Source organism: Phyllopteryx taeniolatus, chromosome 13, assembly GCF_024500385.1.
Source record: "Phyllopteryx taeniolatus isolate TA_2022b chromosome 13, UOR_Ptae_1.2, whole genome shotgun sequence".
Lineage (NCBI taxonomy): Eukaryota > Metazoa > Chordata > Actinopteri > Syngnathiformes > Syngnathidae > Phyllopteryx > Phyllopteryx taeniolatus.
In genome coordinates, this window is record NC_084514.1 from 8,465,785 (window position 1) to 8,480,438 (window position 14,654).

General features: G+C 41.2%; 3 protein-coding genes across 7 annotated transcripts in view; 1 reads left to right on the plus strand and 2 right to left on the minus strand.

Annotated features, from left to right (window-relative positions):
• pcnx1 (pecanex 1) overlaps positions 1-779 on the minus strand; it is a 39,982-nt gene extending 39,203 nt beyond the window's left edge. For all 4 annotated transcript variants that reach the window (XM_061793705.1, XM_061793704.1, XM_061793703.1 and 1 more), the window contains exon 1: positions 280-779. In XM_061793705.1, the coding sequence (XP_061649689.1) occupies positions 280-432 (153 nt within the window). In that variant the 5' untranslated portion in view covers positions 433-779. The remainder of the gene's footprint in view (positions 1-279) is intronic.
• A 988-nt stretch (positions 780-1,767) lies between these two features.
• med6 (mediator complex subunit 6) lies at positions 1,768-6,803 on the minus strand. Its single transcript, XM_061793707.1, has 8 exons — positions 6,672-6,803; positions 6,014-6,173; positions 4,707-4,798; positions 4,436-4,518; positions 4,152-4,260; positions 3,963-4,078; positions 2,567-2,594; positions 1,768-2,468 (listed from the first exon to the last, which is right to left on the minus strand). Exons 1-8 carry the CDS (start codon positions 6,691-6,693, stop codon positions 2,323-2,325), a joined length of 756 nt encoding a protein of 251 aa, XP_061649691.1. The 5' UTR covers positions 6,694-6,803; the 3' UTR covers positions 1,768-2,322.
• A 2,611-nt stretch (positions 6,804-9,414) lies between these two features.
• Positions 9,415-14,644, plus strand: LOC133487798 (tetratricopeptide repeat protein 9A). Of its 2 annotated transcripts, XM_061794940.1 has the most exons (4): positions 9,415-9,673; positions 10,064-10,724; positions 12,249-12,431; positions 13,860-14,644. In XM_061794940.1, exons 2-4 carry the CDS (start codon positions 10,196-10,198, stop codon positions 13,940-13,942), a joined length of 795 nt encoding a protein of 264 aa, XP_061650924.1. In that variant the 5' UTR covers positions 9,415-9,673; positions 10,064-10,195; the 3' UTR covers positions 13,943-14,644. The 2 variants fall into 2 exon arrangements, with proteins under 2 accessions (XP_061650924.1, XP_061650923.1); XM_061794939.1 differs by lacking the exon at positions 9,415-9,673 and having other exon boundaries at positions 9,727-10,724.
• The last annotated feature ends 10 nt before the right edge of the window (positions 14,645-14,654 follow it).

The window sequence follows — 14,654 nt, forward strand, 5'->3', positions numbered from 1 at the left end:
TCGTTATTTATTTATTTTTACAATTTAGGTATGAACAAGCTCGAACGAACATAAATGTTAAGAACGATTATCTATTTAGAGACACAAAGGGTTATTCCGTGGTGTTGCTGGATTGGACTGCATTTAAATTGTGTACCCACAAGATAATAGATAGAGACCAGGGAGGCGGATATGTAGTATTCCAGTGGCCGCTAACCTGGACGGACGGCCGGGGTGAAAGGCGAGCCAGCTGCCTTGTTTGTCGAAAGAAAATCGTGAAGAAAAAAATGGGGAACTCACCATGTACAGCGTGAAGGGGAAGCATAGCAGGAAGAGCCAGATGTAGAGATGGAGTGCGTTGACGAACGTATTCTGGTCGGGGTCGTAGTACCACCCGCCGGTGATTGAAGCCCAGACCCCCTGCCTTAGGATCTGGAGGGTCTGCGAGCCCATGGTTTACTTTAGCGGACCGAGGACGAGAACCGTCGCGGCCGGTGAGGGTGACACACACCCGCCGCCGACGACGACGACGACGACGACGATGATTAAAGGGCGAACGACGCCGTGTTGTTGGTCGGAGACGCTGGCCTAGGCAACTTCTGCCACTGCCGCTAGCTAGCCCCAGTCAGCCAAGCCAAGCCAGCCGGGGGAGCTTGGCTGGTGCTCTAAGTGAGTCCTCCACCGGAGGACCGTGCTATCCCACCACACCCTGCGAGGACGCTCTTCTTCGTGGCTTCCGCCACGTGTCGCGCGAAGAAGAGCACGGCGAGGCTAGAAACGTGCTAAAAACGCGTCAATTCGTCCACAAAATGTTGTCATAATACCACAGCCTGGACAATAACATGTATACATGTACAAATGGAAATACGTACTATTTTTAGTTCAGCAACAGTAAGGGTTACAAATAAAAGTTTTATTGAGCTTTTAGACCAAATGTGACAAATTACGACGTCTAGTGGTCATTTTGTGTATTATGGGTGATAGCGAAAGATAGACAGATTCGATTTTAATTCATTCTAGACGTCAAAAAACATCTCAAGTGCCAAAGCAGTAATACTCATATGATGTGAAAATAATTAGAAATAACTAATATTAGAAAACAAAATTTCAAAAATTATACAAAATAGAAATAAAGTAAAACCTCGTTTTTCGCGGGTAATGGGGACCAGAACCATCCGCGAAAGGTGAAAAACCGCGAAGTAGGATTTGCCCCCCCCCAGGAATTTTTGTGTACGTGTATGTGGGTAGCCGAATGTTTAAAGTATGTAAACAGTATTTATACTTTACATATTTGAGACAAAGATTACAACAGTACACATATTTACTTAAATCTTTAACTATAAAACCTTATACAGTAATTAACATTTATTATACAGTAATTAACATTGATCAACATTGCCTTCTGAGAGAGGCGAAGAGGCTTGTTTTGGTGGCGGAGGAGAGGCTCTCACTTGACTCGTAGAGCCTTTAGGTTTACTTGGAGATTCTTCTGCTACAATACAATCCCAAAAAAATCTTGAAAACGAGAACTAGAAGACAAAAACAAGTATTAGAAAAAAATATTTGAAAAAGACAATTAGAAAATAAAAACAAAATATCTTTACAAATATTAAACAAAGTATTCGAAATATAAGCAAATATAAGAAAAATACAGACAGCTACTGTTGATGGACAGATAGTAAAGCAATAATCATCACATGATGAAATGAAATAAACTAATAAAATGTAAATAAAATTAAATATTAGAAAAAGAAGCATAGTTGACAAAAAATACACACACACGTCAAATGTATTAATATTTTTGTATTGTTATCACAGTGCTCATTTTAACATAGTAGTGTAAATACATTCATCCAATCCATTTAAACAGAATCCATAACACATTTAGGCTCAAGCGTAACGATCATAAAAAGCATTTCCTGCTGGATTCCTGTTTTTTTATTTGTTTATTATTGAAAAACAGATGACCAGACTGTGCAGTGAGTCCTTTGTTGTCAAGAATAAAAACACATGGGGAAATAATATATCTTAAAACAAAACGTAGACAAAGAGCAGTGTATAAAATGAAGCGGGTGAGGAGCTGATGACACAACATCATTTCTGCATGTGAAAAAAGGTGGACCGGAAATGAAACTGATCCTGGCTGCAAAATGTCCTCAAAATCATTATCAAACAAATCCAATAGATCACCGCACCAGGTTTCATATTATTATCATTATTATTCAATATGGCTGTCTGTGAGGCATCCAGGCACCGTCACAGGAACGTCTTTATCCTGATCAAATTGAGGCCAAGTAGCAGAAGAAGTCGTAAATGGTTTTCCCGTTGTTTGAGTAATGGTCGTCACTGGAGCCGCGCTCGCTTCTCGGGAGGCGGCTTGCTGGCTGGCGCGGCGGCGGTGGCGGCAGCGGTGGTTGATTTGGCCGCCGGCTCCCTTTCCTCTTGTTTGACCGTTTCCGTGGTGGGTTCAGGCTCTTTTTTCACCTCCACTGCGACACACATTGTAAAATGTGTTACACGTGTCAATTGGCCACATATTTGTGAACGTATTCATTTAGGTGATATATCAATGCAATCCATATCCTACCTGGAATGGGCTTCTCTCCAGGCTTTGGCTGAAATTGCAGAAAGAACAAACGATAAAAATACAGTTGGTATCTCGACTAATGTGAAAAGTGACCCAACCTTTTCGAAATATGAGCCATCATCGCAAATGTTTTTTTGTCTTGAGTTGCAAGTTAAAATTTGAGTTATGAGCACTAGATGACGACAGTGAACTTCATGAGTAGCAGTTTGGCAGAAAGTGAACAATCATTAAAAAAAAAAAAAAAAAAAAAAGAGGCCAAGTGCTTGCTTCAAGCTGTTGAAGTTTGGCCTGTTTTACTGCCGCTTCTCCTCCCCAACCCTCGTAATATTCCGACTTTATTTTGGTAAAATTATGACTTTCTCCTCATAATTCTGCGACATCATTCTTGTGATATTTCGACGTTATATTCGTAATATTGTGACTTCATCCTTGTAAAATTTAGACTTTATTGCGACTAACAGTTCATTTGTTTTCCCTTTTCAACCATTCCTGTATGCTTTGGGTCTTTGTCTTGCTGGACGACCCTTGATCTTCGCCTCAAACCAAGTTTTCTCACACGAGGGAAGACATTTCGCTCTAAAATCTCTTGATAATTTTCTTATTTCATGATACCTGTGAGGCGGCACGGTGGCCGACTGGTTAGAGCGTCAGCCTCACAGTTATGAGGACCCGGGTTCAATCCCTGGCCCCGCCTGTGTGGAGTTTGCATGTTCTCCTCGTGCCTGCATGGGTTTTCTCCGGCCACTCCGGTTTCCTCCCACAGAAGTGGCTCAGAAAATGGATGGATGGATGATACACATGATGCAGTCAAGGCCTCCAGTACCAGTAACAAAGAAGCCCCACAGCATTATGGATCCTCCACCATGCTTGACTGTTGGCAGGGTGTTCTTTTCCTTAAAGGCGTCATTGCGCCGTCTGCAAACATACTGTTTGTTTGCATTGCTAAAACGCTCTATTTTTGTTTCATCTGTCCATAAAATATTGTTTCTCATTTGGTCTTTTGTATAAAACAAGTTCTCTATAGAAAAATATTGTGTCACTTGATTCATTTTCTTCAGGAGATATTCCGCATTTAGTACTTCATGGGTGCCAATAATGGTGAGCACGACTGTGTTTGTATGTGTGTGTGTGTGTGTGTGTGTATATATATATATATATATATATATATATATATATATATATATATATATAATATTGTGACTTCATCCTTGGAAAACTGTGACTTTTTGCCTCGAAATATTCCGACTATTTGTAGCCTCATAAGCCTGACTTTATTCTCATCCTACTTTTTTTTCTTACAAACTAGTGGATGACGAGACAACTTCATTTCATACACGGTATGATGTCAAACGAATATGTCAACAAATGGCGGACGTCACATTATGAGTCAATGTACCTGATAGAAGGTTGGCGGGAACTTTGACCTGAGGTCTAAAAGTAGAGTGTCCACACGATGTCTCTGGAACAGTGAACCCGGCTCTGCTTTCTTCTTGGTCTTTGGCTTGTTTTTTTCTATCAACACATCATTTATTCATATTGAATATTCTTGTGACATATTCAGTATGTCTGACCGAATATGCTTCACCTCTCTCCTCCTGGTCTTTGAAGTGCCACCAGTATCCTTTGGAGGGATGGTAGCGACAGTAGGACATGGCTTCGTCAAACGCAGACTGGATACCGTGAACAGCAGAAAGCTGAAAAGGGAAGTGTTTGTGTATGTGTATTTGTTTTCCAGTAACTTTTCATAGATATTTCTTCTGTTTTTCCTAATAATTGTTTATTGTCAATCTTTTTTTTTTTTTATTTACTATTATTTTCTACTATTTTGTATTACGGCCAATAGTGGAGGTTTACTGTACTAGTTCTCACCGCTCTAGAGCTGATGACTGTGCTGAGGTCCGGGGCCTGATAGACCACTCCAATGATGATGTAGTAATCAGCCAGAGGAATCACTGGTGTGTGAAAAACCATAGAAGATGATGATGGTCAAAAACATTACCGTACAAGAAGACATAAGATAAAAAATCCTTTATTGTTTCCCAGAGTGAAAATTCAGGTGTTGAAGCAGTAAAAATAATCCATCCATCAATTTTCTAAAAAAAATAATCCTCTATGGTCTTTTGGGACTGACGATACTCACCTTGCGTGGGTGACTGCCTCTGTTGCTTACGGATGATGTAGAGAATGGGCTCTTGCGCATGGAGAAGAATGTACTCCACACCCACCATCTGACTGCAAAGCAAGGAAACGCTGTACAGTCAACCGTCACCTACTTGCACCACATTTTTCTCTCTGACATAACCGCAGCTAAATTGCAGTACATCGTTTACACTGTCGCTATAGTGTGGATTTTTAAACTGTTTATTTATTTTTTTAAATGGGTTTTTACAGACCGAATTTAGAGTTGCACACCTTCAGTGGAGAAGGCCATTGTGCCACAACATACCAGGCAGCACTGAGATCTACTGGAAGACATGCAGCGCAATTAAGAGCACGAAGAGGCAGGGATGGTCCCCAACTACTGTGAGCTCCAATAATAGTTGTTGTTCCCACAGAACAGAGATAACATTTGTCCAGTGAGTATTATTGTATTCTCTGTTTGTATGTGTTGCTGCTCCGTGTGCGTTAATGTAACAGTTGTTTGAAGGTTCAGAATTACCCTAACATCTGTGCCACTTAGCCCCTCAGTCTATGGAATTTCACATCATATGTTAGGAGTAATCTAGCAGACTTTGGTTAGACAGAATTATGTTTTTTTGAACATTCTGGTGTTTGAATGTACAACGTTTAATTATCTTGTTTTATGTGTCAATTTTAAGGGAAATTTTAACTAGTAGTGACAAATAAACAGCTTGCAGCAAGCACGCTTGGCCTCTTATTTGGAAAACTGTGTGAGTAAGAGTCTTCTTTTCCTCAACGTGATGTTATCCGATAGTCTCGCATATCCGATAATCTCGCATTTCTTGACGGCGAGAGAGTGAGAACAGGTGCTAAGGGTTACTTTAAAAAGTGTGTTTTAATAAGTGAGTGTCTTTAAAGCATTTGGGAGGGGTTTAAAAAATAAATAAAAAAAGTTGATACGGTCTTTTGTTATCGCAGATTTTTACCTGTCGAGGGTGGGTAAGGAACGTATCCCCCGCGATAAACGGGGTTCACTATATAACTTTTTTTTCTGAAAAACACCAATCTGCAGATTTCCACAAAAAAAATCTAAAATTATTTTATTCTTGTGCACCCATTGATAAGACAGCGAAAGTGCTACTTGTACTTTAAAAACTGTATATTATTCCACTAGTATCTGTATTGTGGCAAAAATAAAAATACGTTTTTTTGGGAGTGGGGGGTCTGGTCTTCGTGAATTTTAGTTATTTGCAGCGGGTCTTGGTTCCTAGCTCCCATGTATTGCCTGGGTTGACTGTAAAATGCACAGTTGTGAGATGAACATACTTAAGATGGTCCAGGCTGAGACGCTGCATTTTCACCACCTCGTTATTACAAGTGCGGTCATAGAAGGGGTTACTTCTCTCCGAGAAGTAGTCGAGTACATTTCCAGGGTTGAGGATGGGTACCAGCCCGCTGTCCACCCAGGATATGCCCAGCAGGTTGTCTGCAAAGTGAACGTTAACACATTTACTAACCGGCTCCTAAGCAATCCACACATCATTTAGAGTCATATCATGACTAGCTAGAATACAATTAGGAAGATCATTGGAAAGTGACTTTGGGGATAAGATGGAAGACAGTTTATCCCAATAAAAGTGCCCACTGATATCTCCACAAACTCATTTGGAAACATGTAAATGAAAATAATGCGCCAGTGATTACTTTACGTTCAAAATCGACGTTACTAAAGAGCATAAATATTAGTCTCGAGTAAGATTTAAACGTCAGGTGTTGAGAGAAACGTCTTGTATTCCATTCCACCAATGAAAATAAAAGCGCAGCTCATGCTAACACTGAACGCTAAACAACAACCAAGGAACAACACTAATACATCGTTTTAAATCATATTTTTCATTTGAGCTTTAATTCGTTCGCTCATCTTCTATTGCCAAACACACGCGTATGTATATGAGTTAAATAATAATGAAAACCTTTTCGTTACCTCTGAAATCCACCGACGCCATGACATAATTAGACAGTCGCACAACGATGACGTAAGTAGCGCGCAGCGGTGTTGTGTCGTTATCTGATGTCGTCGAAGGTGAGCGTCCTGGCGTAAGGAACGAGGTGACCACGATACAATAACAAAAACGAGCGTAAATTAGCACCAATTCATTTTAATCAGATGAACCGTCACATAGTCGCTTGTTCTGTTTAACTGTAAGCTAATAACATATTTATATTTAAATATTTATTAAACCAGGCTCTATGTTGGCCATTTGTGTCAAATTTGCTTATTTTTATTTGAATCAGTTTAAGCTGTGCTAAGGTAATGGAACTTCCTAGGGGTGAAGATTTTCGTCTGATTTTGTCATTTCAAACTTCAGCTCCATAAATATATCAATAATATAGCTTTAAAGTTTTGGCCAAACATACCGTGAAAAGTACATTTCATTTTTTTTTGTTATTTACTGGCTGCATCTCACTGGTAATGAGCTATTTTTCGAACAGGCCTAAATAAATACATAAATGTAATTAAATTAATAAATTAAATACTTTATGCAGTAAAAGCAACAACAAAAAATATAAAAATGAAAGATTCTGTTTTTGAACATGAACAAGATAAAAGGGTGGTCAAATCGACCAAGGCCTTGGGGTTTAACAATAGGAACATTTGTATTGTAAAATGTCAACTAAATACAAAAAGTATTGCTCCGTCTCCCAAATTATGTTTGCTTGACAACAGCCTAACTATTTAAAGCCACGGTATCATACATGAGAGACATGAAAAGCGCCTTTTTATAGACGCCCGCTCTATACGCACTCATACTTCACAGCCCTCCCGGGCCTTATAATGTGGTCAGGAGGGACTGAGGAATTTGAGCGACACGCCCAAAACACAGCTGAGCTCACCACTACTGCCGGTGTGTGACATAGCAGCACACACAAAAAAGGAACTGTGATACTCAACTGGTGGGTCGGGGCCCAAAAGTGGGTCGCAGACGGCTAATAAAAAATACCAGTCTCCCTGGTTTACAACGGTGCCAACATATGACATATTGACACAAACAAATCCTGCTTAAAATAAACAAACTTGCTGGGTCCCATTACAGAGATTCCCGAATCCCAACGTGTCATTACTGTGGCTACTAGAGCAGTGATTCACAACCTTTATTGAGCCAAGGCACATATTTTACATTAAAAAAAGAAAAAAAATCTCACGTCACACCAACAAACAAAAACTGGATACGCAAGTCAATTCTATACTTTCTGCCATCTAACAGAAGAGAATTTATTTGTTTTGTCTGTCACTATACGTCGCTGGCATAGATAGATGAACGAAGATACATCTTTTTTTTGGGGGGGGGAAATATTCCGACCAACTGAATGAAGTTTGATAATTTGACTTTACCACTGAGCAATGACGATTGTAGCTTGAAATCGATTTATATTAGGCTGTCAGGGGACTCACGGAGCTTCTGGTCGGGAGTCTGTCCGATTGCGGCAGCTCGGGCAAGAGAGGACAAGTCGCTAGGAGATGTTTATCTGGGTCAGCACGCAAGGCTAAAAACAACATGAAGGAGGGTTATTGTTTGCTCCCGTCGTCGTCATTTCCTGATGAACTAATCGTGAACAAATTATCGCATCACGTGAGCGTGCAAAACTAAAGAAAAGCAGGAGGAACGTACAAATACATAAGCATCAGATGTTAAATGTTCCTCAACATCATTTGCTAATATTTTATCTTTCAAAAATATTACAAAGAGCACATCACTTACTTTATATTGCATCATATATATAACACAGTTTACACTCTAAAGATGGCATTTGAAAACAAAAATGTAATTATATGGCACGTGTCACCAACAACCGGGCCATAGAGACAGGCAAAAACACATTTGTATTTTCACGCATAGTCATTAAATGGACAATAAATTCATGCGCACACTCAGAATATAAGCAAAGTAAAATTGTGTAAATAGATAAATAGATACACTCATAAGAAACATCCAATAACTGTTACATAGAGAGATGGGGAAACATGTAAAGAATATAAAATGCACCCCCAAAATAGTTTAATTCATAAATAACTACACTTGACACCTGTATATTGTATAACATGGAAAAAAAATGCATCATAATAAATGGGAAATAAATTCATAAATGCATCCAGAATATAAACTTGACAAAATTGTAAAAAAAAAAAAAAAACAACTACAACAAAAAACACAAACAATCAAGAAAACTAAATATAATACACATGAGACAGGGGGTAAAAAAGATTCATGAAACCATAAAATAATAAAAATAATAAAAACGTCGACATACCCCAAATATGTTTTTTTCGTATTAAAAATAAATATATTTTGTTAATCCATAATGAATAATGTAAAACATGCAACACATTTAAAAAAATGTTAAATGGAAAAATTCACAAATCCATCCATGAAGCGCATAAAAATTTAATAAAATGTATCATAACATTTAATTCATTGTTCTAAAGATTTGATAAAAATAAAATTCTGTTCAAATATTATTGTATTTTTTTATTATACTTTCATATTCCATCCATCTGTCTATTTTCTTTCATTCTTTTCATAACGAAACTAAAAATTGTTCAAATAGAGAATTAAGGTTCTTTAATAGGGGGAAAGCGGCACGGTGGCCGACTGGTTAGAGCGTCAGCCTCACAGTTCTGAGGACCGGGGTTCAATCCCCGGCCCCGCCTGTGTGGAGTTTGCATGTTCTCCCCGTGCCTGCGTGGGTTTTCTCCGGGCACTCCGGTTTCCTCCCACATCCCAAAAACACTCTAAAATTGCCCGTAGGTGTGACTGTGAGTGCGAGTGGTTGTTTGTTTCTATGTGCCCTGCGATTGGCTGGCGACCAGTTCAGGGTGTACCCCGCCTCCTGCCCGATGACAGCTGGGATAGGCTCCAGCACGCCTGCGACCCTAGTGAGGAGAAGCAGCTCAGAAAATGGATGGATGGAAACAAAAAAAAAAAGGTAAAATTGCTACACAGTATTGAAATATAACAAAACAATATGATGGTTTCATGTGCATGTGTATATATAATAAGTAAAGCTCTCCTCTTCTAAATGCATTTTAAAAATGTATATATTTTAAAGCTTAATACGAATGTAATCAAATCTTATCAGTCATACAATATACCAGTAAAATAAAAGTCTCTTCAAATATTATGCTATTTCCACCATAACTGTCCCGCAGAGACAAATGCTATAAAAACAAACAAACAAAAACATAAAATTGCGATGTGAAATATAAGAAAAGTATATTTATTTATTGATGATAGATTATATTATAAATATGTTTTGGTACGTCATATCACGAAAAGCTCTCACACACATACACACACAGTGCGTTTCATCCAGCAGCTTTGCGCCAAAAGAGGACGCACCATCTGCGGCACCGACGACGAGGAGGAGGAGGAGGAGGAGGAAAGGGATGAAGGAAGCCTCGGGATGCAGTGAGAAGTCGAGGAAGGAAGGACAATTTTGAGGTGCTCCATGTCGAAGATGAGCTTGATCCAAGCCGGGCACGACGCCGTCGGCGGACCCAGGGGGGAGGCGGGCAGAGGCGGCCTCGTCGCTAACAACGGCGGCGGTCCCCCGAGGCTCCAGCCGGGCGCGCAGCCTCCGGCTCCCGGCGGCCGGAGCAGAGATGCCCGCTCCCACCAGCGGCACCAGCACCACCACCACCACCACCACCACCACCATCACGGAGGAAGCTCCAGCGGCGGCACCTCCATGCTCAAGCAGCCGACGTCGCACAGCGAGCCCGCCGACGCGGTGAGGCGGGCGCTGGACTTCAAGTGCCAGGGCACGCAGTGCTACAAGGACAAGAAGTACCGCGAGGCCATCGGCAAGTACCACCGCGCGCTGCTGGAAATGAAGGGGCTGTGCCGGCTGCTGGGCGACCCGGACGGCGGAGGCTCCAAGTCGCTGCTGGCCGCCATCGGCAAGTCCAGCCCGCTGACGGAGGAGCAGAAGGGGGCCATGGAGAACGCCGAGCTGGAGTGCTACAACAGCCTAGCCGGTACACTACATCATACATTACATATATTCTACCAGGGGTGTCAAACTCATTTTTGTAGTTAGGATTTCCCCTCAGGGCGGCACGGTGGCCGACTGGTTAGCGCGTCAGCCTCACAGTTCTGAGGACCCGGGTTCAATCCCCGGCCCCGCCTGTGTGGAGTTTGCATGTTCTCCCCGTGCCTGCGTGGGTTTTCTCCGGGCACTCCGGTTTCCTCCCACATCCCAAAAACATGCATGAATTGGAGACTCTAAATTGCCCGTAGGTGTGACTGTGAGTGCGAATGGTTGTTTGTTTCTATGTGCCCTGCGATTGGCTGGCAACCAGTTCAGGGTGTACCCCGCCTCCTGCTGGGATAGGCTCCAGCACGCCCGCGACCCTAGTGAGGAGAAGCGGCTCAGAAAATGGATGGATGGATGGATTTCCCTCAGAGGGGCCACGAGAACAGTGAAACCATATAAATGTTTCATCACCAAATCATATTATTACCATTACACAACAAATTGAGGGACAACTAGTTTTGAAATCGGAAGACTAGGATAATAGTTTGTTCAAGTATTGTTTAAGTTACTGTAGAAGAAGGGTTTGCTAACAGAAGAATGCAACATCTCAACATTATTGTTGATTGTTATGACAATTTGCAATTTAGGTACAGATTTGTGCAAAAATCACAGAAGTCGACGAGCATGATTTGCTTCCGCGGGCCACATAAAATGATGTGGCGGGCCACATCTGGCCCCCGGGCCTTGAGTTTGATGCCTATGTACTCAATCAAACTATACTCCACTATATTACACTCTACTATATATTACACTTGAGTACACTACGTTACACTCGACTACACTGCACTGATTACATTACACTATATTACACTACACTACCTTACAGTGCATTACACTAAACTCTTTTTAGTTCGCGGGCCACATTCATTCCAATTTGATCTCAAGTGGGCCAAACAAGTACTACTAGCTTTATAAGCTCTAAATAACGACAATACATTTTTTTTACCATTTTTTTGGGGAGGGGGGGGGGGGGGAGGGGGGGGGGGTGCACATAATTACAACATTTGGGAAAATATTCACATTTATTGATTATTATCGTGTTGCAAATCTTGTTTCAAACCATATGAGCAACCTGAAATGTCATAAAAAATATTAGTGCAATTTCACCAATTTTATGAATTATTGTTTTCATTTACAGTTGCAACTTACAGATCACAGTAGCTCCGTAAACTGTAAATGTTTTTTTTTTAAAACAACTTATTTACCTAAATTTCCACATCCATCTGGACATCTTGAACGGCTCAACTGACTCATCACATCATGCAAACTGGCACGCACCCGCACAGATTCGAGTCTCGAAGCGTCTGAATCATCGGAACGGTGCTCCAACCCACTGCGTCACACACTCATTAGCTATGCTGTTCCTAAACTGCGGGAAAAGTCCGCGAGTCCTGAATAATTCCCAAGCAGTCTGAGTCACGGCGGTCACTGACTTTCCTTCTCCACTCCACTCCACGCCGCCCAGCCTGCCTTCTCCAGATGGAGCTGGTCAACTACGAGCGTGTGAAGGAGTACTGTCTGAAGGTGCTGCACAAGGAGGGCAAGAACTTTAAGGCCCTGTATCGCTCGGGCGTGGCCTACTACCACCTGGGGGACTTCCAGAAGGCGCTCCACTATCTGAAGGAGTCGCACAAGCAGGAGCCCTCAGGTGACCCACGCACTATTATTATATAGGGGATTTTGCTTTATTGGCCGAAAACGATAGATATGCATCAAAATGAACATAGAAGAAACAATAAATGAACATATATATATATATATATATATATATAAAAGAAACAGCATGTAAAATTATATACAAAGAATAAAATAATACTTGTATACAAAGAAAGTATATGTTGAATATAAAAAGTAAAATATTATAATAAATAAAATACAACAAATACATTCTTCTTCTTCTTTTCCTTTGGGCTTGTCCCGTTAGGGGTCGCCACAGCGCGTCATCCTTTTCCATGTAAGCCTATCTCCTGCATGCTCCTCTCGAACACCAACTGCCCTCATGTCTTCCCTCACGACATCCATCAACCTTCTCTTTGGTCTTCCTCTCGCTCTCTTGCCTGGCAGCTCCATCCTCATCATCCTTCTACCAATATACTCACTATTTCTCCTCTGGACGTGTCCAAACCATCCAAGTCTGCTCTCTCTCTGTCCCACTTCTTCTTAGCTAACCTTTTTCCTTGTATGATTTCCTGTACTGTGAGGTTCCACCACCAAGTCTCCTTCTCTCCTTTCCTGCCAGAAGATACACCAAGTACTCTCCTGCCTGCCTCTCTGATCACCTTGGCTGTAGCAGTCTAGTCTTCTGGAAGCTCCTCCCGTCCACCGAGAGCCTGTCTCACCTCTTCCCGAAAAGCCGCACAACACTCGTCCTGTCTCGGCTTCCACCACATGGTTCTCTGCTCTGCCTTTGTCTTCCTAATCTTCCTCCCCACCACCAGAGTCATCTTACACACCACCATCCTATGCTGTCTAGCCACACTCTCCCCTACCACTACCTTACAGTCCGTAACCTCTTTCAGATGACATCGTCTGCACAAGATGTAATCCACCTGCGTGCTTCTACCTCCGCTCTTGTAGGTCACCCTATGTTCGTGCCTCTTCTGGAAAAAAGTGTTCACTCCAGCCATTTGCATCCTTGTTGCAAAGTCCACCACCATCTGTGCCTCCAAGTTCCATTCCTGGATGCCGTACTTAGCCATCGCTTCTTCATCACCCCTATTTCCTTCACCAACATGTCCATTACAATCTGCACCAATCACGACTCTCTCTCTGTCTGGGATGCTCAGAACTACTTCGTCTCGCTCCTTCCGGAATTTCTCTTTCAATGATAATAATAAACATCAAATAAATACTACTCTAAAATACAATAAAACCAAATTATAAAATGTAAAATAAAAATAAAAATATATAAAACATCACTGGACCAGATAATAGAGAATTTTTTTTTTTTTGAAAAAGAACACAAATCCAACAAAATACATTGGGAAAATACAGTAAAATTACAATAAAATACAAAAAGTATGTTAAAACTTAAAAATCTTGAAATGAAGGAGCCTCTTCTGCGTTTGTGTTGCAGACACTAACGTCATCCGCTACATTCAGCTGACGGAGATGAAAATCCGCCGCAGCGCTCAGAGAGAAAAGAAAGACGCTACATAAATAAAAAAAGACCACAGACGACTTTTCCAACTCATCGCCACTTCCTGTCCCGCCCCTCACTGTGTGTCGCCTGGACTTGTCATTGTATAGCAGTCAGGAATGTTCCAATGGGATTTCAAACACTGCTTGAAGGGTACAGATGTTTTTTTTTTTTTTTTCTTTTCTCCAAAGTGTCAAGTTTGCAATCACTGCCTGTCCAAATATACACTGTGGCGGAAGCACAACAGCAACAAGAACAAAAAAGTGCATAGGTGTTTGTCGTGTTTGTTTTCAATTCCAGCACTTGGCTCAAAATGGAGCGTATGAGTAACAAGCACCCGCGCAACCACAAACTGTTGTTATTTTTTCGTCTGGTGCTGTCGAGGGAAATGCATGTAGTTTATTTACATGGGCAGTACACGAAAAAGCACACCGTTGCCACCATTAACTGAAAAAATACATATCAGAGAATTGTACATAGAAATGGGAAAAGAACAATTTCTTGGTGATGAACACCAAAAAACAAAGCACTTGGATCACAGTATTTAAATATGAATATGTATTGTATGTATGTGGTGGTCGTTTGTATTGATGGTTGTTGTGATGACGCCGCAGCAGTGCGAGCGGAACATCTCATCCTTGATTATTATTATTTATACTTTCAAATTCATACAAATGCTGATGAAAGCACATGTACGTAATTAAAAAAAACACCTCAACCAACCACGGCTGC